Here is a 25675-nt window from a genome sequence, read left to right on the forward strand (position 1 = left end):
TTGAAGAAGTAGAGTATCATCAAATAGATAGCATTGCAGTCTTGAGCCAGTAAAATAATGACCTTGGAAAATAAAGTATCATGTGTAAATAATTAACACCAGTCCCATTCTATCTTCAATCAACTGTACAAATGTGATCTGAAACAAACTGACTCTAGTAGGAAGGGTCACAAGTATTATAAAGAAAAAAAATGGCAATTGAAACCCACGTGGAAAACAAACAGCCAGTTCACAAAATTGTGAAGGTAGAGAACTTAAGATATTTACTCAACCCCAACAGTATATATGAGGTTTCAGATTCCATCCTTAGTTATGCAAGGAAAAGTACCTCACATAAAAAAAAATCAAAACTATTGAAACCAATATATACAATGTATGGTGTCAAGGGTAAGCAGACCATTTCTAAAATATACATCAACTTACTCTAGTAAGTAATGAGAGTGCCATACTGCAAGCACAAACAGCATCCACTGCGCAAATTCTCAAATCAGCTGATGGAGACAGAAAGTACAACAACCTAATACAGACTTATAGGGCTGTGTCTAAGCCTCAACTCAAGTGTAAGGAGTCATCCTGTAACAAGTATCATCCTCACTCAATTGCAAGAGCAGGGAAGAAACATTGCACACCTGGTATTACTAGGTGGATGAAGTATCCCTAGCTCAACTGTAGGAGTGATGAAACCCAACAAAACACATAAGAAGCCATAGAAGTGGAGTTTGTGAAAAATAGTTAGAAAAAATGGGGTTATACAAAAATGAAGCCATCCTGAAGTCCTCAAGGGGAGATGGGGGGAGCCAAACCACTGTAAGCAGCACATCTCTTCTCAGTCCCAACAACAAAGTAGCCAGGTAAGTAAGTAAATGGCCAAAGAAGAGGCCTTACCAAAGTAGGTTCTGAGCAAATTGAGAAAGCGAGGCTTACCTCACATAGCACAGAGGAAGCCAGCTGCTCTAGTAGTGTGTGTTGTGCTCCTATTGGTGGAACGTTGTTGCATGCTCTACACACACTGACTCAGCAGTTCAAATTTATGGGATAAAAAATCTAGTGCATCATGCAAAAATATTTCTTTTCAATGCATTAGAGCGCAGTGAAAGATTAAGAACAGCCAATGTATGAAAAGAAGTACATATTGTTTGAAAAGTTGTATTTTAATTAAAGAAACTATTTAGTTATTGAATGGATATAAAGTTTCATCTCTGCATATTCCTGATGTACATTAGCAAAATGAATAATGAATTTGAGGTTCTTTCACTTTGAGTGAAACTTTTCCTTAAAGATTTAAAAAAATGTGATTTGGAGCAATTTTTTTGTTTCATTTTTATTTCATAATATATTTGTCTCAGACAACCTGTATGACAACTACATTTCATCTGAAGACAATTTAAACACACAGCTTTGAATAAGTAACCTAACACACAGAAAAATTATATAATTAATTAGAGGAAGAAAAAATTATGCAACATTATGTTAACTACAACATTTACTGAGTTTCAAGTAAGGTTTTAAACTAATAAGTATTGTATATATGGTTGCTGCAAGTAAAGCTTTAGCCTAAAGAGTGCTCGCTATATTCCAACCGTATATATTTCACATTAAATATTATATTTCACACAGAACATTTTAATATTAAACCATCCTGGAAAAGTTTACAAAATTGTCACTTTTCTATTATTTACAAATCCATATTCAATACTTCAGTGCTACATTTTAATAATCTTAAAGCTGCCATTATAAAAAAAACAATAAACAAGTTATGAATAAACAGAAAAACAACAACAAATTCTTGTTTACCTCAGCTCGGGCAGTGATGAATTTTGCACACTGTTCATGTGCATTATCACATACAGAACAGAGCAAATCTTTCAGAGAGGCTGTAAGCTTATTGTATTCACTTTCTGATATTGTTACCTCCAGATCACTGCTTCTACAAACAGAAAATTTTTAAAAATGCATTTTCACAATGTTTATGACATAAAATGTGAAACAAGGTAATAAAAATACTAAATTTTGTATTTTTGTTTAACATAACACAAAAAAACACAAAACAAAAATATTAATCATAATTACATGTAGCTTTTTTACCAATATAGTGTTTTCATGTACCATTCAATCGTACAAAAATTCCATTTTTCATTCAGAATGGTAACATTTTTAAACTTTTGTTAAAAACATAACACTGAATTAACCAAACAAATACAATTATCAGGGAATAGTAATATGGATAAGAAAGCTCAAACACAGTTTCTGAAAATGATAATTTCTACATAAAAGTGTCAATGATGAACTTTTGTGACCTATGTCTTATACAGTCTCACACAAACAAAGGTCACAAAAGTCCTGTGCTATGATAGTTTTTCTGCTTTCAAGGAAAACAACTATTTGTTATCATGTTTCCAAATGACACATGAAGTAATGCCAACAATAAATGAAACTGGAAAACTATTAAGCAAGTTTCAATAGTTTAAAACTATTAGTGGCCTAGCAAAGCATGCAAGTTTTTCCACAAGCCACCACTTACTATTGGAAACACAATTTCTTTTTACACACACAGGTGTCTACAAGGAAGACCAAAATTGCACTAAGATAATACCTGCAATGTTTGGTTTCAATTGTAAGAAACAGCTGAAGTTAGCTTACCCTATTCACTTTGAGAAGGTCCAATAAATCTATCTTATCTATAATTCACAAATAATAAAAAGAAAGACTAATGAATACACTGGGAACACTAAACATATTATTAGAAGGAAGAAAACATGATATTTTAAGTTGAATTTCACTTTTACTTAATGTGTGTATGTGTGTGATTTCTGCTCTTATTCTACATGAAACTTTGTATAAAAATATGCATGTTACACAAACACAGCTGTATATAACTAAAGAAATGTAAGTAAATATATTGGTGAGTCAGTATCAATTGTACCTATAATAAGTAAGCTTATATTAATTAACAATGTCTGATAAAAGCAAGCTAACTACACAGATCAAAACTCAGAATCAGCTCTAAAATGAAAACAAATAATTTTACACTTATTTTACATTCTTATTAATAATCATTACAATGCTTTATTTCATCAGTTGAGTAACTGCTGTTCATGATATTTTTAGTTGTAATCCCAAGAGGCTTATTCAGCTTAGGAAATATAGGTTAGTCCATATACTAAGCTAACATACAGAGTTATTCCTGTAATAAAAATATATAACAATAAAAAATAACAAAAATGGATATATACACTGCAGTAAAATATTAAAAAACAAAGAAACTGTATTATTGTTTAATGTGTGCATTAGTTAACTATTCCCTTACTCCTCCTTGGTTCATCATTCCTGATAAGTGGTCATTTATTAATTTTAATTTGTTTTAGGAATCTTTCCACATGAATTTTAATTTTTTTCTTCTGTTTAATGCTCTAATGAATACTGTTATCACCTAATTTTCAAAGTCTTTGGATAAATCAAAGTACAGTAAACAGAAAAATCTGTTGAAATGGTCTTGCCCACTCCAGTAGCACAGTGCTATATCTGTAGATTTATACCATTAAGAACTGGATTTTAATACTCATGGTTGGCAGAACACAGCACTTTGTGTAGCTTTGTGCTTAACAGCAAACAACATAAAATAGTGTTTACATGTAATACCAGATATATATAAAAATGTTTTATATGTTTCATTATCCATTACTGATGTAACTTCTAGCAGTTAAAACTTTATAAAGTTTGATAACAATAGATACAGGGATCAAATTTACACAAGTATTTGATGAAGTATGTGTAACTGAAAACTTTCTTATGATAGTTTTCACTTGAAAGGCAGAGCATACTGCTACATTTGAAGTATTAAATATCACATAACTGTACAGTAAACTCTAGAACAGTTACACAGTTTCTATCACTTGCTCACATAGAACATACTGTAATATATTTATTGATAAAAAAAAAAGACTGAACATCAGGTAGTGACACAATGTGATTAAGTCTATTGTGTATGTATATAATAAAAATATCAATTTTATGAAGTACTGGCCTTCAACTACAAAGCCTATAAAATATGTAAACAAGAGGACCTGAAATTCATTATACACAATATGTAAATTTATAATAAAATGAAATTGGAACCACAAGATTAAAATTTATCCATCACATATGAAAATAAAACTTACACAGGAACAGTCAGGTTTGTTGCCTCTGGGTCAATTGTCAAATCTGAAGAGGCAGTAGTACTATTCCTGGCAGCTAATGTAATTGCGTCTTGTAATATTCCATGCATTGCCTGCAAAGCAAACCTCAGTGTTATTATCTTCTAGAAGTACATGATACAACGTATGGAAAATGTTGTGACCAACATTTATAATTATCAACTATGAACTTATAAAAAAGACAATGTAACAGTGTAAAAATTAACTGAAGTGTCTCTATACATAAGGTTTCCATATATTGAAAATAAAATAATGAATATAAAACTGTCATATGATAAATATAATTTATGATGTATTTATTCTACTTTGAAACATTCAGTTTTTTTTCAAATTACATGTGTATATAATTTCACTATGAGTCAAATATTAAACTTGAGGACATATGTACAGAAAAAAAGCTGATATAAATCAAAGACAATATTTACATTACAAGTTGCTAATTTTATGTGAGAAAGCCTATAATAAAAGGCAGTGGCAAAACATCCAAAATGAGTGCACCAAACACTTGAGATAGAAAAAAGAACATCACACGATGAAAAGAACAACTTAGAAGGAAGAATCTTATATGAATGTGAAAGCCAGTTTATAATCCCAAGTCACAGCAAGATCTCATTGTAATGTAAATATTTTGGGTCTAGAACAAGATATCTGTTATCTTTTAACAAATAAGTCATGAAGGTGTGTAATTTATTTTTTGATGTTCACTACCCAAAGTGGTGTTGTCTCAGTGATCCACCACCACAGAATCTCACACATAGCTTTAGAAAATTGATGAGACATTATTTTATATTTTTGCCAGAAACTACTATCTTAAATAAAATGACCCATAAGAACTATCAAGGAGAAGGCATCCATAAAAAGATAATATCAAAGAGTGGGTGCTTCAAAAGGAGCAGAAAAAATATGAATATTCTGTTCAGCAATCAAAAAAATGCTGGTTCCCAAGAAAGAAACACAAGATCTAAATGAATTCACACAAAAATATTTAACTTTGGCACAAGGACCCACTCCAACATTCCTCTTTATTATAGATAAACCTGGAGAAAAACACACATAATGGTGAGATACAATTCCAAGGTAAAACAAAACAAACTGAGAATTAGAATGAAGTGAAACAAACCTAGCACACGCTACCCATCTCCAATTTGGTGCAAAGACAACAAACAGCCTAGAGAAAGATAATAACAGGTAGAATAGCCTGTACTCCCTTACATAGATGCTCGCTGGTGCCAGGAACCCAAGTCTTGGGGAGGAAAAAGGGTACCAGGGGTTAAGAAGGTAGGAAAAGAAATAGAAGGACAGGTCTCTCCGATGAAACCCAAATAACCCATGGAAACATAGTAAAAGATCACAAAAGGATAGCAATATATTACAATCAAGCTCCCACTGGACTGGAATCCTCTGGTTAGTCTCCAGTACTGTTGGCAACATGTCCATCATTGTTGAATAAATGATGAGATGAGAAACCTTTAAAAGGGGGACAGGGATAGGTAGAAAATGACCAGAACAAGAAAGAAATATTGGTGTTTCATGGCTCCAATATTTGTGTACAGATTACACCTGAGATTCCAAATACATGATCGAAAAGGTATCACTGAAGAATATAAACAGAAAATCTTAAGTACATCAAAACCAAATGTGTAAAGTGAGAGCTGAAAACAAAAACAACCTAATATGGAGGTAACAGGGAATCACAGAGAAATGGGACAAGTGTAGAAAGTTAAAAAGAAGGTTGACCCACACAACAATAAATCTCACGATGGATAACAGCAGAGAAATCCAACAATGGGTCTCCAAAACCTACAGCCTGTGTAAATAGTATTAGAGAGATAACACCCAAAGTAGGTAAGTGAATCTCAGAATTCACTGTAGAAATACTTAAAACAAACAAGAGTTTGATGTAAATATTTGAGTGTAAGAAAAAATTTATGACTGGGAAATTAATTTCAATTAAAATATTTCATTAATATAAAGAAAAATAATAATAATAAAGAAATTCAACTTCAGAAACTAAACTATTAAAATAATGATTCACACGAAGAGCACCAAAAGAAAAAACTTCTGAACATGAGTACTGTCAAACAAGATGTGACAGATTGGTAGAACTGAATTGAGGAAGTCACATACATCATGAGAGTATATCACACTTTGGTGGAGAGTAGATGCATGACAATTTGCATGAGAAACATAATGGAATCAGCCAATTCCAACAGAGGAGAGTTAGAAGGTTTGGCATATATAATTTTTGCATATAGAGGGCAGCACGAAACTGGTTTGTTTGTTTTTGAATTTTGTGCAAAGGTAGACAAGGGTTATCTGTGTTAGCTGTTACTAATTTGGCAATGTAAGACTAGAGAGAAAGCAGCTAGTCATCACCAACTTTTGGGCTACTCTTTTTACCAATGAATAGTGGGATTGGCTGTCACCCTATCACACCCCCATAGCTGAAAGGGCGAGCATGTTTGGCTTGACAGGGATTCAAACCTGTGACTATTAGATTATGAGTTGAGCACTTTAACCACCTGGCCATGCTGGGCCCACTAAAAAAGAATGGCTATTTATGCAGGAAAAGTTAATGTTCTGTATTGGAATAGACAATTCTTTGTAGAGAAAGCAATGTAATATAATATCATTTGATATATTAAAACTTTAGCTTTCTATTAGTTACATATTGTATAGTATAAAATGTCAGGCAGAACTATAGGAAATTTGCAAGACAGAAGACCAAGAGAGCAGATGTCACAGTTCTCATATTAGGGAAAGATGGAAGTTTTTTTTTTTTAAATACTTGCTCATTAAATTAAGAACTTAAAACTTATATAATAGTATAATTTGATTTATTAACTACATGTTTTGCCAAGTTTATTCATATACAATGATAACAAAGTAGTTTAATTACATTTTGAACATTAAAAAAGTTATAATATGTACACTTTGACACTAGCAAGAGGGTTAATGTTTAGCTTATATATTATTATAAAGCAACAAAGCAATTACTTTAACAAAATTTACTTACCCTAGTCAAGTAAGTAGTTTAAAGGAAAATTTCACAAAATGAACAACCAACTTGACTGCCAACTACCCTTAGAAACAGAATGTTGTTTCTCAGGTATTATGGTAAACAAGCATAACTGTAATTAACTAACAGTCTGAATCTTATAAGAAAATATGTATGATACCATTGTTTTCTTTATTATTTATACGTTAACTTTTTTAATTTTCAGCCAAATAAATTTTTTAAAGTTAGTAGCTTATATATAATTACATGCAAACTTGGTTGAACAGTAGCAAATCAAAACACACAAAAATATGAAGAGTACCTGTATCCTGTGAATAAGTTTTATTAAATTAGTAAAAATACTGTCGAGAGTGGCCATCCATCTGGATATATCCAAGGTTTTTAACTGATCTGCAAGACCGCTAGGAATAAATCACCAAATTTTTATAGATATGAATGATTTACTAGTACAGATATAACTTCCAGAATTACTGAGAATTATAGTGTTGTCTCAAAATAAAAATTACAGGAAATTATTTAAATTATATTTTATTCTATTATATACAAAATTAAGGTTATTATAGCAAAAACCTACAACATAGAAACATCATTTTACTCTTCGGATATTACCTGATTTTTGACAATAATTTGCTCTCATGGCCGAGGCCTTTTTCAGTTCATTTCTGGGGTAGCATCAGGGTTGAGCATGGTTGGTTGATTTTTCCTAAGTAGAGTATTTCACATTTGGTTTTCCACGTTTTACTCTCTGCGAGACCCTCACTCAAATAAATTTACCCAAAGACATTTTAACTCAAATAATGGATCAGCACTGAGAACAAAATATTGTCAAAAATCATGTAAATTCTCATCAATAAAAAAACGTTTAATAAACATCAGCTAGACTAAAATATCATAAACTGTTTTTCTTGTTTTACCATTTCCTTTCAAATGCTATGCTTTCATCCAGAACTAGTCATGTGAAATATTTAATTATTTTATCTTTCAATGTACTGAACAAATAACAATTTTGTTTTTAGCTCTTGATATTGTAATACAATGTGCTTGAAAAGAAAGTACGAATCATTATACCTTCACAAGGTATTTAGCAAATATAATCTTATACTTGGGATGGGCAATAAAATTATAAAATAACTGATAAATGCATGGTCTATAAGGTTATATACTCTTTACCATTATAAGAACTCTAATAATATCATTATCAAAGTGGCTTCATGATAAGATGATATTTTCAGATTAATAATTGGCTGTAAAGTTCACAATTGCCTTATAATCATGGTTGATTACAGGCCCCTTCCTCCTACTCTAGCCTATTGCATTTCTGAATGCCCAGTCAGCATTCATCTATGCATGATTTTGTGGACATAAAAAAGAATGTTATAATGCTCATTTTCCCCCCTTTCCCGTGATTTCTTAAAATGGAGAGCATCTTATATTCAAGATTGCCCTACAATCAAGCTAATACAGTATTTCCTTGGTTTGTTGTCCCTAGCTATGCTGATGAGCCTTGAATAGACAAAAACTACAATTTATAGCAGAGGGTATAATTAATCAAAGGATGCATTAGGCCTCTACATCACAAATTTTCTTTTCAATTTCACCTCTGGTAAAAAGAAGCCTTTAGCATATATACATACATAATCATTAAACAGTTGATCATTGTATAATATCAGATGACTAATTCAAAGAAATGTCATAAAATTACTCACACACCTATATTAATTAAGGTTACCATATGGTAAAGTAAAGCAGATTCAAAACCCCAAACATATTACATACACTTCATCATTATAAGAGGTCTAATAGTATATTTTTGGTTTGCTGACCCAAGATGTACTGATGATACTTATATACAGATATAGACACACACATGTATATATGATGATAAAAACACTTTTTTATTGGCAACATTTCTTGGAATGTTTTAATCTTTCTCCACACTACAAAACTGTTACAATGTAAAACATTTTTGTATTCAAAACTGTAGAAATAAAGTTAGAATTATTGGTTCTCTTAAATTTTGAAATTTGATATGCAGGTCACTCAATATATGAATGATGCCCAACAGCCATGATGAAATTTATATTAAGAATATTAAGAACAATGAAGAAAACAGCAACATTAAAAATCCTTGTATGGCAGATATATAAGTAATTTAGGTATTCTGTTAGATGTTCAGTAAATCAAAACTGATCTGAAAATAAAATTTATTCTACCACACAGTTCTGATTTAAATATCCTTCATAACTTATCTAAACACCAAAAGAATACTTTTTAAATCCACAAAAATATCAAAATACAGAATTTCTGATAATCATTAAGCCAATTCTAAAATCCTGCTGGAAACATTAAGAAATAATATAATCCAGACAAAAGACATCACGTGAAACACGTTTGACTAAAAAATCCCAAAACATAAGCACTGGAAAAGAGTTTAGCTACTAATCTAATCTGAAAATAAGAAACAGCCACATAAAGCAGTTGACAAATAATATAATCCAGAAAAACAAAAACAATGTAGAACAGATTTAACTAATAATCTAATCTAGAAAAAAAAGCCATGTTAAACAGACTTGATTAATAACCTAGTAAGCAAAAATAGTTACAATTTAAACACATTTTATTAGCTATATTCTAGTAGAAAATGAAGAAATAGAACTTATAAATTATTTAAATATCAAATGAGTATGGACAAAATTATACTGAAATACTTAAAAATAAATACAAATACTTCTCTAATGAAATACTGATTGATGTGCATTTACAAGGTATAATGGGTAAAACTAGAATCTGATTCTCTCCATATACAGCTTTGGTACCCAGGTTAATATTAAAATATTTTAAGAAGTGATAACTTTGATTAGTGTACAGAAGTTTCACTTACCTTGCTGTGTTCTCTTTGTTTTCAAAATCTTCTTTAGCAACAACTTCTATTTTTGTCTGAAAAACAAATAATTTATCCACCTTTACTGAAAACTACATTTCAATTTGCTTTCATTTTATAAACAAATAAGAAAAATCCATTATAATGACAAAAGTTCAAGATATATTTTGCTTACACTGCACAAAATTCAAAACAAACCAAACTGCTACTAAACAGAAATATTTTAAATGAACTCATGTTCACCACTCAAATGCCTTTAAACCAAGTAGCTTTTGATATAGTTGTACAGAATAAAAATTACACAAAAAAAAGGAGATTTTAGAATGAGCACTATCTTTGGATTTTTAAAATGAATATTTTCTTGTTTGGTTAATCCAAAGCAATATTAAACAAAATGTGCATACAACCTTTCTTGGCACTGACCAAAATAAAACATTATGCACAATGTGCCAATGTATGCAATGCCTAAAAATGAATAATTATATTTATTTTAAAACATAAAAATATATTTTGACTTTCAATTTTACCCAAAAAAGGATTCCCAAAATTATTGACTCACTCTTAATTTCAAATTGTTATGAAATGTACAAATTATTGAAAAAGTCAAAGAAAAACTATAAAACAGACTTGCTCGTTTTGCTCAATAATCAAATAATAAATTTCAGAACTCCAACACAATTGCTTTGTATTGTATTTATTCTACAATAGTGTTTAAAAACCTACACATAAACTGAGTTTTTGTTTTAACTGTTCTCAAAATTTTGATTGACAATAACAAAACAAATTAAAAATAAGCATGCAGACCTCAAGCATTTGTTTTTGCTGTATTCTCTAAGGACCATAATTTTAAAACTGCTCTAGAAAGTCTATAATTGTGCTTTCTTTTAAACTTTTGAAGAACCAAAAATTACATCAGTAAATCTCTATTGTTAAAAAACTGTGAAATTAAATTTTTCTTCACAGTTTTCTCTTGAACTGAATGTAACTGATTAATAAGTCTAATGGAGGTTTTCATGATAAAAATTATATTACATGTAGCTCCAGACAAATTAAATGACTTGAGGATTTCAGTTCACTTATTCTGTTTAAGGAATTTAAAAGGGCCAAGTATTAATACATATTACAAAAATCACATATTTTTTTCTGAAATTTAACAAAAATGATAGACCAATTGCAATATATGCCAAAGTCTGATAATTTCAAAAAATATATATTTATATTACAAGGTGGATGTAAAAATAGATTTTTACTGGTTTTGTACAGTATTAGCACTAAAAGTTTGTCTACTGAAAATTTTCTTTCCACTTCTTCTAATTCACTCCCATTCATAGAGTTCTTTTGAGTGTCTTCATATCATATGATTCAATAAGGATGCATTATATTAACTTATTAGTGTCATATTTTTTATATTTTACATTAATTTTGCTAGAATATTAACTATATATACTACATGAAGGTCATCACATCTTATATGACAGTAAATGGCACACAAAGATTAGATGAGTGGTAATATAGATTGAACCCTATGAGCCTTGGTGCTACAAATACTAGCACCTATTTTATGGCTATTTTAATGTGTTGCAAACACAAAGCAACTAGAAGAAATTTTGATGATATAATAAACATTCAAAGCAGTATTGAGATTGTTGAAATGCCTTCTATGACAGCCATACTGAAATCTAAGATTTTTTTTTTGAGTCAAAAAGAAATAAACCATTACTGAATTGCTTGAAAAATTAGATTATTTAAAATATTTTATCCTTATCAAAACATCTATACATCTATTTGTGATGTGCTAGTTGTCCGTCGATACATCACAAGTTGTATCTCAAAACAGTTTTATTTTCCCAATATGAAAAAGCACTGTTGATATAAAGGAAAATTTGTGTATGCATACTCTAATAAGTTGCAATAAATAATTCTAGAAAAATCAAAGTGTGCTCATATTATTGATAAATGTAGAAATTTCGATTCATGTTCGACCAATATACAGTTACGACAGAAAGTGTTCGTACCCCTGTGTCCCGAGTGGTTTTTGCTCATAACATAAAAAGTATCACTAGGAGACTTATTGAAGTATAATATATTATAAATATTATACTAACACACATCTACATAAATTTTTATGCAACTTAAACGACAAATAAACTGTTTATAAACAAATAACCAAAAATACAAGGAGCAGAAAGTGTTCATACAGTTCATAATGTGTGAAAAAACTGATATTCCCATAAAAATTTGTTTTGTTTGGCAAATAAACTATATTATACCATTCCAGAACTAGACATGGGTTCATAATTATTGGAATTTAGCCAGCAAAAAATGTACTTCCGGCAATTTAGCCATCTCCGTCATTATCTGCTTGGTCATCATGGCAAACAGGAAACAACTGTCCAGTGATTTAAAAAAATGAATTATTGTAAAATACAAGTATCGTGTGTCTCTTTCTGGTATTGCTACACAACTTAATGTGCCAAAATCTACTGCTAACCTCCATTGTTCAGGACGCCCACAAAATTCCAGAGAGAACCAATAGGAAAGTTCTCAGAGAAGTTAGTAGGAACCCTCATTTAACATGTAATGACCTACAGAAACTGGTAAGGGAAACTGGGGTTGAAGTAAGCACCTCTACAGTTACAAACACGTTACGCTCTTCTGGGTTTAAAGCATGCCATCCACGTAGAACTCCACATTTAAAGCCTGTTCATTTAGAAGCACGATTGAGGTATGCAAGAAAGCATGTAGATAAACCCTTTACCTATTGGAAGAGTATTCTTTGGTCAGACGAGACTGAAATCGAGCTTTTCAGCCACAATGATGGTCACTATATTTTTCGTAAGAAGGAGGGACGAAATCTTCCAAAGAACACTGTCCCTACAGTTAAACACGGAGGTGGCTCGATCATGCTATGGGGTTCCTTCAGCTTGTATGGTGTAGGCAGCTTTCACCGCGTCAATGGAATCATGAAAAAAAAGAAGAGTACGTTGATATATTAGGCACTTATATCAAGAACGATGCTCAGAACTTGCGGCTTGGGCGTCGTTGGATCTTCCAGCACGACAATGACCCTAAGCACACATCGGAACGTGTGCAATCTTGGTTGCAGAGGAACCATATAAGCGTTCTGGAGTGGCCACTGCAGTCACCCAATCTCAACCCAGTTGAAGACCAGGGTTCATCAGTGTCATCCGAAATACTTGCAAGAGTTGGAGGCCTTCTGTAAAGAAGAATGGAAGAAAATACCAGTCGAGTACTGCCAAACGATCATGAAAAGCTATGAGGAGAGATTGTGCTAAGTAATTCACCTGAAAGGCTACACAACTGACCATTAAATTAGATGCATGAACACTTTCTGCCCCTCCTATGTTTGGTTATTTGTTTATAAACAGTTTATTTGTCATTCAATTTACATAAAAATTTATGTAGATGTGTGTTAGTGTAATATTTATAATATATTTTACTTCTATTAGCCTACTCATGATACTTTTTAAGTTATGAGCAAAAAACCACTTGGGATGCAGGGGTACGAACATTTTCTGTCGTAACTGTATTATACCAGTGGTATATATAATGTGAATCATGTTGAATTGTTTATTCTACGAATAATTCTACAAAAGCGAGTTTTGTTTTCGTTTTTAATTTTGCACAAAGCTACTAGATGACTATCTGTGCTAGCTATCCCTAATTTAGCAGTGTAAGACTAGAAGGAAGGCAGCTAGTCATCACCACCTCTTGGGCTACTCTTTTACCAACAAGTAGTGGGATTGACTGACACATTATAATGCCCCATGGCAGAAAGGAGGAGCATGTTCGGTGTGACGGGAATTCAAACCCGTGACCTTCAGATTACGAGTCGAGTGCCTTAACCACCTGGCTATGCTGAGCCACAAAAGTGAGAAAAACTTTTTATATTAACTAATTACTGTATGGGAACTCTTTTTTAACTAGTTATAAAGTGAAACTGCTCTTATTCTAAATGCTAACTTTTCACTGACTTATAGTTTAGATACATACTTGTTAAGTTTTAGCTGTTTTACAATTTGAACAAAGTTCTGACTTCAAAATAAAGTTTTCCTTTAACACTTCTTATCCATAGCTTCTAAATGAAATTGTGACTATGTGTAAGTAAAGACTTTCAACAACAAGGGCACAGTTACTCATTACAACGTTTGTTAATATTCCTAATAAACCTTAATAATATTTAATACATCAATCATAATTTTACTTATATATAACAGAATACATCAGGGAAATATAGACATGTTTATGATTTACAGACAATGTTCAGTTTCCAAAAACCTCAAGGCTTAACAACTGCAACTTCTTAAAACTCTCAGCCTACTTTCAGGAGAACACTGCCTTTGTTCATAAATTCATGAAATTAATTATGATAAATTATAAACATCTATGCTACTTCATGAACATTTACAATGTATGTTATATACGACATAACATGCAAAAGGCCAGTTAAAATGTGTAAAAGCCTAAAACTAAACATTAATATTAGCATTTACCTGCTTAACAACAGCTTTAATGGCAGTGCAGGATTCTTTCTTGTAAACTTCCACAAAATCATGTCGTCGGATTCGAAGCATCCCAAACACAACTGCCACTAGCCTTTCCTAATAACAAAGAAGTATTATATGTTCACTACAAGAAATAGTCTATAAATACAGCAAAGTATTTGCACAACATTACTAATTTGAGTCAAAAGACATGTAAAGTACAAAAATATATCACAAAAAATAGGTAAAAGTAACTAATCAAAAATCACTTGTAAAAATAAAAACTACTTAAAATATGAGACAAATTAATTTTAATTGCACCAAGCTAATCTAAAGGATCAAATTCTCACAGTTAAATTTTTAAATAAGAATAAATAATGTATTAACCCTTTCTCAACAGGTCAGGGGTTAAAAAGCCATGTCATTACATTTGTTGGCTTGCATTCAAAATTTTATTGAACTACTATTTTATAAATTTACGTTAATAAGCTTGGAATAAAATTGTAATTATAATTAAAACTTCAATATTATATATGAGTTAAATTCTTCATTTAAAAGTAAATATTAAAAGAACATATCTAAATATAGATTTGTGAGTTACATGGGATATTGAATGCAGCACTGTTTAAAATTAGAAGTTTGGTGTCAACACTAAGTCTATAGTTTTGTACAAATTAGAAAATCAAATTGCTGATATCAATAAGCTAGAATATAAAATAAAAACCTCATATCTTTTTATTCTGCTGAGATATGGCTTATGTACTGAATCAAACATGTTGGCCACATTCATCTCTTCCATTTTTGAAAATGGTCCTTTATATACACTTACTTCAATATATGACAAGTGAATAACCCATCAACAGCTTAGAATGTCTCACAGTAGTTTCCCCACCATTACAATCTCTGAAAAAAACTTCCACGTCCTTTTAATCTAAGATCTCAATGAGGTAGGCTGTGTCTTTAGTCTGCTCAATGTTTCGTATTTTACAAAATCTAAATCTTTGTTAGGAAGCTTAATAAATTATAGTTTAATTTATGGTATCAGTGTAGTTATTTATGAATTTTTGATTATCAACTGTGTTTAAGACCTAAAAATAATTTTTGTTTGATATTCTCTTCATGTGAAATTTTTAAAGGCTTAGCAGCCTACCATCGAATACAAAAGGTCATAATAAGAAGAGATGACTGTTTGCTTTACTTCTTGATTTATTGTCCTATACTTTAAGAAAAATAGGTTTAATGCTGTATTTTTCAGCATATAAGATGCACCCATATTTTCAAGGCCATCTTCAGAGAAAAAAATATTTTTCACACTTATCATTTATTTATTTGTTCAACATCAGCATAATCTTTTATTATTCTTTAGAATACTTCAAACGTGATGTTCATAATAAAATAAAATATGGTTGTTTCATACATTTACATCAAAACATTCATTATGAAAACTTTCAAAATCTTCTTTTGCGTCATTGTAAACAAGTTCTGAAAGTTCACTCTCACTTGTCCTCAGACAATATAATCTTTGATGCCATTAAGGCAACTGCTCACCTCACATTTGTTAAATACCTTTATTACAGTTTCCATACTGGGGAAGAAAAAAGGTTTGGTACTTTTAAACATTAAGGAAACAAAAAACTACTTTCTCACTACAGGAAGGCATAAAAGTTTTGACCTCTGGTGTACAGAACACAAGGGGGTTTTGAGACCCCTTTTATTGGGAAAAAAATGTGTCTTATACACCAAAAAATATGGTAATTCTAAATAGTAATACTCTATATTCGTATATATATATATAAAATAATTTAAATGTGACTGTATATTATAACATTCTAGTCAGTTTTATATTACTGAATAGGTGACCTGAGTGCATGTGCACCACGTCAATGTAATATTAGCCAGACACGACTGGAAGGTCAATATAATAAAAAATATATACATTCATATATAGCATTATGAGACTTAAGCTACTCAGCCTAAACATTTGTATTTTTGTGTTATAACATGTAGTCATTCTGGTATGAAAAAAGCATAACTTATATTTTTTTATGATGGTTGTGAGGTTGGGTTAAATGGCAAATCCTGCACAGTTAGATTACAGAAAATAACATAAGATATAAAATCTTACTGAAACAAATGTTTGAAATGTATTTAAGAGGTTTTAGAGATTACAAAAGTAATATACAAGATTTTTTGGATGAAGAATAGTTTTTTTAATCATAACATTAAATCACTTTAGACTCAGACTACTAATGAAACAGACACTATTTTCACAAACAAATTGTTACTAAAAATATTTCTTTAAAAAATCTGATTTTTTTGTGTACAAAAGGCTGGTAATCTTTGTAATAAAAATATCAAACACACAAATGGTGTCATACTTACAATATCCAAGACTGTGATCTGGTCAGTCAAAGGTCTGTGCAACTCTGAGGAGACACAATGAGTAAACTCAGTCTGCATCATTTTATCAATCACTTTCTCCATTTCTGCTAGTTGAGAACCTAAATGTCTGTCAAGATGAATAAAAAAGATAAATTCATCAATGATTCGTCTTTATAGCATTATAATACTAAAGTTCAGAAGATGATATAAATAAGAATTCACAATATTGCAATATACTGCTGCAAGACTTATATTCAAGCATCTTTTATGTTAAACAAGGCAATATGTTTTTATACTTTTATATTATTATACTACGTGATGTCCTTTCCAACTTCCACCATGTCCAGAAAAATTCACAAGTGAGGAATGTTTTGGTGTGAAATAATTTAAATAGGTTTTTATTGAAAATGCCAGAAAGAAATAAGGTCTAACAACAAGTTTGATCCTCAGCAAATTTTAAATTTGGGTCATGTACAATCACTAAAAATAGTGTTCTCTACTTCAAAGTCCAAGAAATGCACAAAGGGAATTCTTCTTAAAATAAAAGTTGGTTTAACTAGTCAGTGCTGACTATACCAACAGTGATAACAGAGTAAAAACTGTTAGAAGAAAATTTCCTAAACCTGTTGCTTAATTAGAATTTACTTATTCTACCATAAGACCAAACAATTTAATAATTCTAAAATTATATAAAAGCATGAGTTTAACTCCAGGTACACAGACTCAGATCACTGGATCTAGTTCATACTGGGGAATTAAAAACTGATGTAATTTCAAAATTACTTTGTATATATCTTCACAAAATTTGGCAATCTTTCAGTAAATATTAAAATTATGTTTAATACAGAAAAATGAGATTTTCTAATAAAATATTTCTATGAAAGAATTAGCTAAGAATTTACTAAGAAAGGTGAATTTTATTATAGAAATAAAAATACTTATTTTAATTTTAAAGTGTTCACATTTCACTTGCAAAACCTCTGTTTTGTCTGTTGTTAAGCAAGAGTTATACAGTGATATCAAAACTATTAGTAGCATTATAAACCTTCAGAGTTACTGATGAGCCTTTAGGGAGCTTTTTTAATTTCAACACAAGTACCAAAACCCAAATTTTAACATCATAAACTTGTGAACTTATGGCTGAGCCAAAGAGGGAAACCACCTTTGGAACCTCCTAAATGAATATCAAAATTTTTTTTGGCAATGCTGTATAACTTATTTTCAGATTTCTCTACACAAACAGCATATTTGTTTACAGAGTCTTTAGAGATATCATTTACATATAATAACAAAAAATGGCCATCATAAAGCTGACAAACAACCATCATATTCATAAGTTTCAGAAGCTACTATTTCTTTTAGTTATAAACATGTACTTAAGACAGGTAGGTGCAAGTAAGTGGCACCAAAAGAATGATTGAATGGAAGGGGCTTTTTCTGGTAGGTTTATTAATTAGATTAATATTTCTGCAAATAAAGAAAGCAGGAAGTTCTTACATTATATTCTAGCTTGTCAATATGTAAAGTTTAACTTGGTTTAGAAGTGTTGAGTCTGTGTGATAGAAATGATAAAATGCAAACTGAACAAATTAAAATGCAGATGTGTTACTTGAAATACAAAAGTGAGTACTCAGCAATTAATTTTAATATTTACTTTTGAATTAATAAATTAAGTCTTATATAACATTAATATTTGATGTATTAACTATGTTTTGAGTGCCACGTATTCCTATATACATCTATATATATAAAGCACAAAAAAGTGTCTGTCTGTTACTTATTTAGTTATTCCTAGGTTGCTGGGCCAATTGGAAACACACTTTATGAAATAATAATCTGGAACAACGGACATGTTACTGAAAGGTTCACAACCTCATACACCCTCCTTATTATCTTTGACATAAATTAATGTTAACTACATTTATATATATATATTTATAGTGTTACATTTTAACACCAAACAACAACAAAAAAAACTTTACCAAATTGTCTGTACCCTAGTGGGACTGCAGTAAGTCTGTAGATTTATAGCACTAAAATCAGGGGTTGACCCCTAGGTGGACACAGCAGATAGTTTGACATGGCTTTGCTATAAGTAAGTTATAATTTTCCTATACAGGAGCAGAGCATGCTCACATGATATGCAACTCCCTCTATATTCCTCTACTGAATCTTCACTTCAAAGTTTGATAAAAGGTGTAAGCACTGGAGAAGTTATGAGAAGTGTGAGAATGGGTAAGTACCTAACAGAATACACTTTCAGTACAGGAAAAATTATAACTTCCAATACTGTACTTACATCACAAAATTTGCTAGAATACCACACTAAGAAAGAGGAGAGCCAATGTGAGTGAGTAACAGAAGCATCTCAAAATGTGTCTGAAGGATACCCCAGACCATGAGAGAGAGAGATTTGGAGAACACAGGAGAGAAGCTGCATCACTTTTGAACTAGGAACATTCTTCACCTGTGTGTATAATTTGTAAAACACAAGGTCAATATCACAAGATGTATAGTTTCTGGGGCATAATGGACCATACTTGGCAAGCCAACTACATAAAAAACCTCCTCTATTGGGTACCAACATCCATATAAGGGTTGGATGAGGATCATACTATCTTTACCCCTAACCCAGTAATCATGGATTAAGACCTGCTCTAATTATTTGGTACTACAGCAAATCCAGGACAGGCCATCTGTCATTAAGATGGATTCAACTTGCATGAGGATTTATGTTGATTGGTTCACTCAAATCTAACACTTCAATGTTGAAAACCAACATCCAAATGAAGGCAGGATAAGTGCTCCCAATCAAAAGGGGTAAACAGCATTTGTGATGAATTAACTCCAGTTGGTATGGAATGTGTAACAGGAGACCATGTCAACCAGTTAGGTGATAGATCAACTCCAGTGATTGTGAAAATTGTTGAACATGGAAAAAGGAGAAAGTCATGTCCACCAGAAAAAGGGCAAATCAACTTCTATGGCAGCCAGATCTCATATACATCAGTAGAACAACACTGCTCTTCTCTCAACTGAATGGTTATAGCCAACTTTTCTGTGTAACCCATTCAGGAGATTGCCTCCATGGTCAACCACCCCAGCAGCTTGGAAATGAAAAGTGGTAAAGACTCCCATACTCCACTTGAAGAAGAGGGGTGAGAATTTCTTGGAGAGCCCAGAGGAGCATCATCACCAGAAACAGAGCAATGGGTAACATTATTTTGAAAACCAGACATACCGAATTATTCACTCTAGGCATGACAACGATTGGCAGGGGGCACCTATCCTCTTCTACTTTACCCATGCAGTCCATGGATAGTACAGTCTGGAACAGACTGTAAAGCAATTATTGTAAAATAGATAACCTTCCAGTGACCCTGTGGAACACTCCATCTCTACAGCAAGTGTGTAGAGACATGAATGATAGAATGTGAGTTTACATGGCTTGCAATGCAGATCTGAAGAGCAATACCTAGTTAGGCACCACTCACCACTGTGGTAAAAGGGAAGAAAGAAAGGCCCCTAAAAAATACAAAAATAAACAGTACTTACCAGTTAGAGTCATATCAATGTCTGTAGTATGGTCACAGGTGGAAGAAGAAATCACAAGTGAAATTTACTGAACATGATGGAAGATGAACATACTGGGTGTGGCCACATGCCAGTGTGGAAAATCTCTTCCAATGAACAACAAAGACAAGAAGCGAGGTAAAATGTGAGAAGACAGAGTAGATGGGAGGAAACATGGAATAAGGTATGAGATGAATAAGATAGGATAGACACGTAGAGATAAAACTGATTTTAAATATTTTAAGTTAACATTTCCTTACACAGAAAATGCATTTCTGGTAGGTATTGACTGCCCTCTAAGTACTGATAGAAATGTTTGCTAACAGCATAACTTTTATACCCCATCAGTTGCATGCCATTTCAGCTAGTCCTCTCAACTATTCTTTAGCAATCCTCATTTTCAAGAATTGGCAGGTAAAAAAATTAGAAACATGGCATATCAGTGGGGTGAAGAGTGTGAAGTGGGTGATAAGTTGAGGGTAAGTACCTGTTGGAAATAATTTTCAGTTTAACTTCCTAAATGGTCTTACTTCCACCCACTCAAAGCTGAAATATCACATTGTAAAAATGGAGGGTCTGGCGAAGGTGCATCAATATCCAATCAAGCAGAAAGTGACCACACTGACATAAGAGAAATGCAAGAATACGAAAATTAGGTGTACCTCTGGGGTATAGCAGTACCTTTGGAATAGATATGCTCTTCATCCAGTAATTCATAAAGAGACAAAAAAAAGAGGGCATAACTGAGTTGGCAAGCACCAATACATTTAGAAAAAGAGATATACAGCACTGAATTGTTTGAAAAGTGCTGTATAATCACAAACTGAAATAGCATGGTGTTAAAAAATAAGAAACGTTTAGGGGAGAAACAGCAATGAGCCCATATAATTATGTACCAAGGGTAACACCTTAGGTAACACATATCACCAAGTGGGATCTTAAAATATGATATGTATCAACTAAAAAGGTAGGGAAAAAGTAATACATCAACTTATTCCAGTCAAAAGCAAACAGAAGTACATAGAACTGTCACATAAGGAAGACAATAAGTGTCTTCAATACGGTGAAAGTGAGCAGCTGAAGACACAGTTAGATGACAACTTGGTTGCAAATAAACACTGTACACATATTGACCTTCCATGGATGAAGGTATGAAGGTAAACTATTGTCTCTTGTACAGGAAAGGAAAGATGCTACATGAGGGGTGAGTTCCTGAGTTAAGGCAAGGGACTGAGCAAAAGCTATGCAAGATGGTGGTGTTTGGTGACATTGCAATGAACTATGTACAATCATGGTTGTTGCAGGAGAAACTGGTACAGAGGTATAACACTTCAGTAAAAGGTCAGAGAAAAGGAAATATGTCTAAACAGGCCAATACAGAGCAACCAGCTGGACACAACAGTCTGAATAAGGTAAAGATTCTGGAGTCCTAGACAGGCATATGGGTAAAGATACCTCCAATCCTGAATGAATGCATCTACTTTCAGAAGAGAAAGGTGTGGAATCAGAGTCCAAAAGAAGGAATTTTGGCATTCCAGCAAGTCACAAACACATTTATATGTGGTGTTCCCAGTTGAGCACACATTCACCAAAATACCTATAGGAGTAGGGACCACTGCCTGGTGAAAACTTTGGAAAATCAAGATAAGTAATCAGCTACCAAATTCATAATACCAGGAACAAGACATGCTAAGACTGTCATGTAGTGGCCATAGTTATATTGAAGAAGACTTGAAGAGTCCAAAAACATACAGCTATGGATTTGCTTGGTGATATAGCCAAAGACAATGGAATAGTTGGAATGAACCATAAATCCCTCCCTCATCTCAGGAGTGGAACGAAATTATACAGAGCCTGACAAACAGCTAAATGTTTCAGGATTTTGAAAACAGAGAGTAATATCCTTGACAGACTATCAACTGGAAATCTTTTGGGATTCAAGGAAAGCTCCCAACCCACCAAGAAAATATCTGTAAACAAATGAGACTGCAGAGATGGTGGATGACTGGAAGTCCACACCATAACCAATTCCCTGAGGAGCAACCAAGAAAGGTTGACCCTGATCACAGGAAACAGGGTAATGGAATGGTTCAAGGGCATGTGGGAGAAATTTCATTGATCAGAAAGCATTCATTAAAGCAAACACATGTGAACTGGATCCAAGGAAATGATAGCCTCCAAGGAAGCCCATATCCTCAAAAAAGAAGGTGGTAGGGCTATTGAGACTGTTCACTCCATATCCCCGAGTCAATGTAATGTCAGGCCTAGCTTTCATATAGAAGCTAATCAGTAATAACTGCTCATAAGTTTGGAATCTAACATTAGGCCTATGGAGGATAAAACAATGTCAATGTGAAATTAAGCTGCCAATAATCTTACTTCACAAACAATTACTTGTTAAAATATTTTACATGGGTTTGAAAATTTGGAATAAAATCAAACAGGTCATTGCTATTATCTCAAATCTATATTATGAAACTACTTCTTATTTATGTTTTACCAATTAGTATAGCATAAAATCATAGCTAATAATCCATTTTAATAGCATAAAAGTTTGAAGTTTTTTATTTTACAAGGCAATATTAAAAGCAATCCTGAATTTTCCCTTGGGTGACACGAGACATTTTCTCTAAGTATTTTGTCTTCTCTCTTTTATCCACCAACCCTTCAAAAAGTAAAAAACTAACTGTAAATTACTCACTATAAAATTGACATTCCTCAGATGAACCATAACTTTTATAGCCTTCAATTTTGCTTGATTATAAAGCTATCAAATAGAAAGTCAGGTCCTCCTGCCACATAGTCTCTTTCAGAATTTGTTAATAGTTCTCCTGTATGCTTAATTATATGTTACTTATAACCAATATAAAGTGAAGGTTTTCATCTATAAAATGATGTATTATATAACATAGTTTTCTAGAAAACAAAATCATCATTTTCACTTGGAGTACAACCTTCATTTTCATGAGAAAGTTAATGACTACTGTGCATGAATTTGTTTGGTTTGTTTCGAATTTCGTGCAAAGCTACTCAAGGGCTGTCTAGGCTAGCCATCCCTAATTTTGCAGTGAAAGACTAGAGGGAAGGCAGCCAGTAATCACTCCCCACTGCCAACTCTTGGGCCACTCTTTTACCAACAAATAGTAGGATTGACTGTCACATTATAACATCCCAACAGCTGAAAGGGCAAGCATGTTTGGTGGGACTGGGATTCAAACCCGCGACCATCAGATTACATGTCAAGTACCTTAACCACCCGGCCACACTGGGCCCGAGTGAATTTGTAAATGCTCTTATCACCCAGTTAAAAAGCCAGAAAGATTTTGATAGTTATGGGAAATGGTCCACTTTTTGCATGTCATTAGTTTGTGTTCTTTGGTGTATTATTTAATTAACTATAAATTAATTAGTGTATTACTACCATTAGTATAAAAAAGTAAGGTTAAGTGTCCTTGACAATCAAGAGCAAGGAAAGAGAAAATTGGGTTAATACTTTATTTCTTGCTTTTCATGTTTATTCTTTATTTATTATTAAACAAGTAATTAAAATGTAAAAATACGGTTCTTTTTTTAAGTTAATATTATCTTAGGTAACACAAATAATGAGATAATAAATATGTTTCACGAGGCATGTTTTCAAGCAGCTTATAGTAGCTTGTGGGTAATTTCACTCAACAGCGTAAGATAAGCTGAACATGCCCTAAGTGGTTTACAACTTTTAATGGTGTGTACAGTCAAATAGTTAGACACAGTTCAATGGGCAATTAAACAATCAAATTTAATTAGAAATAGATGTATACTGTTAAGACTTTTAAAGCTACTTAGACTAAATTAAGGCAGTTTGAGGTTACAATTTGAAGTTATTCTAGAAAGAGAAAAAGGTTAATTTAGAATTATTTCAAACTTTTTGTTGTTGTGATACTGTTGCTCAAATTGAAAATTACTTTGTACATGGACTACTCTAAACAAATACTCGATATATATACAAACAAATCTCTGCTTTAGTTTATTAAAAATACTTCACTAACAAATACAACTTTTTGTATGAGTTATAATGATAACTGAAAAACTGCCAATATGTTTGAAGATATACACACTATATTAAAAGTTAGAAGTATTAAATGTATAAAGACTTCAAATGAGTTCAAAGAGGTCACGTGGTTGGTCAAATTGACCAAGCTCACATGAAGAGAGTTAATATACATACTCCTTCATCACTACTGTTTTTATTATTACCTAAAACAGTGAATACCAGCCAGTTCTTCTGTTAACACTTTCTGGGTTGTATAGATAAGGTCAATTGCACCAACAAAATCAGAAGTTGAGAGAAGTAGTTGTATAGTTGGTTGAGTTTGGTGGACTGTGGCCATCACTTTGGCCTGTAAATAAAAAATATACATCAAAAACACATAACTAAATATACTTATTACATATAATTTATAATACTGCCACAAACTTGCACAAACATTTGGAATAATCATCAAATATACATTGTAGTCCTTTTTCATAGTTCAAGCAGAAACGGAATTTGGTTGATGACTTCCTGCACTGTGATAAACATTAACAATATAAGTTTATGTGTAAATACTGGAATACTTTAAGTTAGATTGGGATAGATTAAGTAACACTGAGTGGATTAAGTTATGCTAATTGATACCAGCATACCATAATGTGATCTCTGCAAAAGATAGAAATTTGTGACCTAATAATCAGAAAAACAAGTGTAGTAATAAGTAACAATTACATACAAAAGAAAAGACATGATGTGAAGAAGAATTAAAATAAAACACTTTATTACTACAGATTTGGTTTGTCTTGAATTTCGTGCAAAGCTACTCGAGGGCTGTCTGCACTAACTGTCCTTAAATTAGCAGTGTAAGACTAGTGGGAAGCCAGCTAGTCATCACCACCCACTGCCAACTCTTGGGCTACTCTTTTACCAATGAATAGTGGGACTGACCATCACTTATAATGCCCCATGGCTGAAAGGATGAGCATGTTTAGTGTGACGGGATTCTAACCTGTGACCCTCAGATTACGAGTTGAGTGCTTTAACCACCTGGCCAAGCCAGCCTTATTACAACAAGACAGAAAAAAATGGTAGGACTGCTGTGGAATA

General features: G+C 32.2%; 1 protein-coding gene across 3 annotated transcripts in view; it reads right to left on the bottom strand.

Annotated features, from left to right (window-relative positions):
• LOC143252024 (vacuolar protein sorting-associated protein 54-like) overlaps positions 1–25675 on the bottom strand; it is a 116686-nt gene that overhangs the window by 38908 nt on the left and 52103 nt on the right. For 2 of the 3 annotated variants that reach the window (XM_076503552.1, XM_076503553.1), the window contains exons 10-16: positions 24793–24935; positions 16984–17110; positions 14611–14718; positions 10097–10152; positions 7517–7616; positions 4161–4270; positions 1795–1927 (exon numbers count right to left, since the gene is read on the bottom strand). In XM_076503552.1, coding sequence (XP_076359667.1) covers positions 1795–1927; positions 4161–4270; positions 7517–7616; positions 10097–10152; positions 14611–14718; positions 16984–17110; positions 24793–24935 — 777 coding nt within the window. The remainder of the gene's footprint in view (positions 1–1794; positions 1928–4160; positions 4271–7516; positions 7617–10096; positions 10153–14610; positions 14719–16983; positions 17111–24792; positions 24936–25675) is intronic. The other variant, XM_076503554.1, reaches the window with a different exon arrangement.

Source organism: Tachypleus tridentatus, chromosome 6, assembly GCF_004210375.1.
Source record: "Tachypleus tridentatus isolate NWPU-2018 chromosome 6, ASM421037v1, whole genome shotgun sequence".
Lineage (NCBI taxonomy): Eukaryota > Metazoa > Arthropoda > Merostomata > Xiphosura > Limulidae > Tachypleus > Tachypleus tridentatus.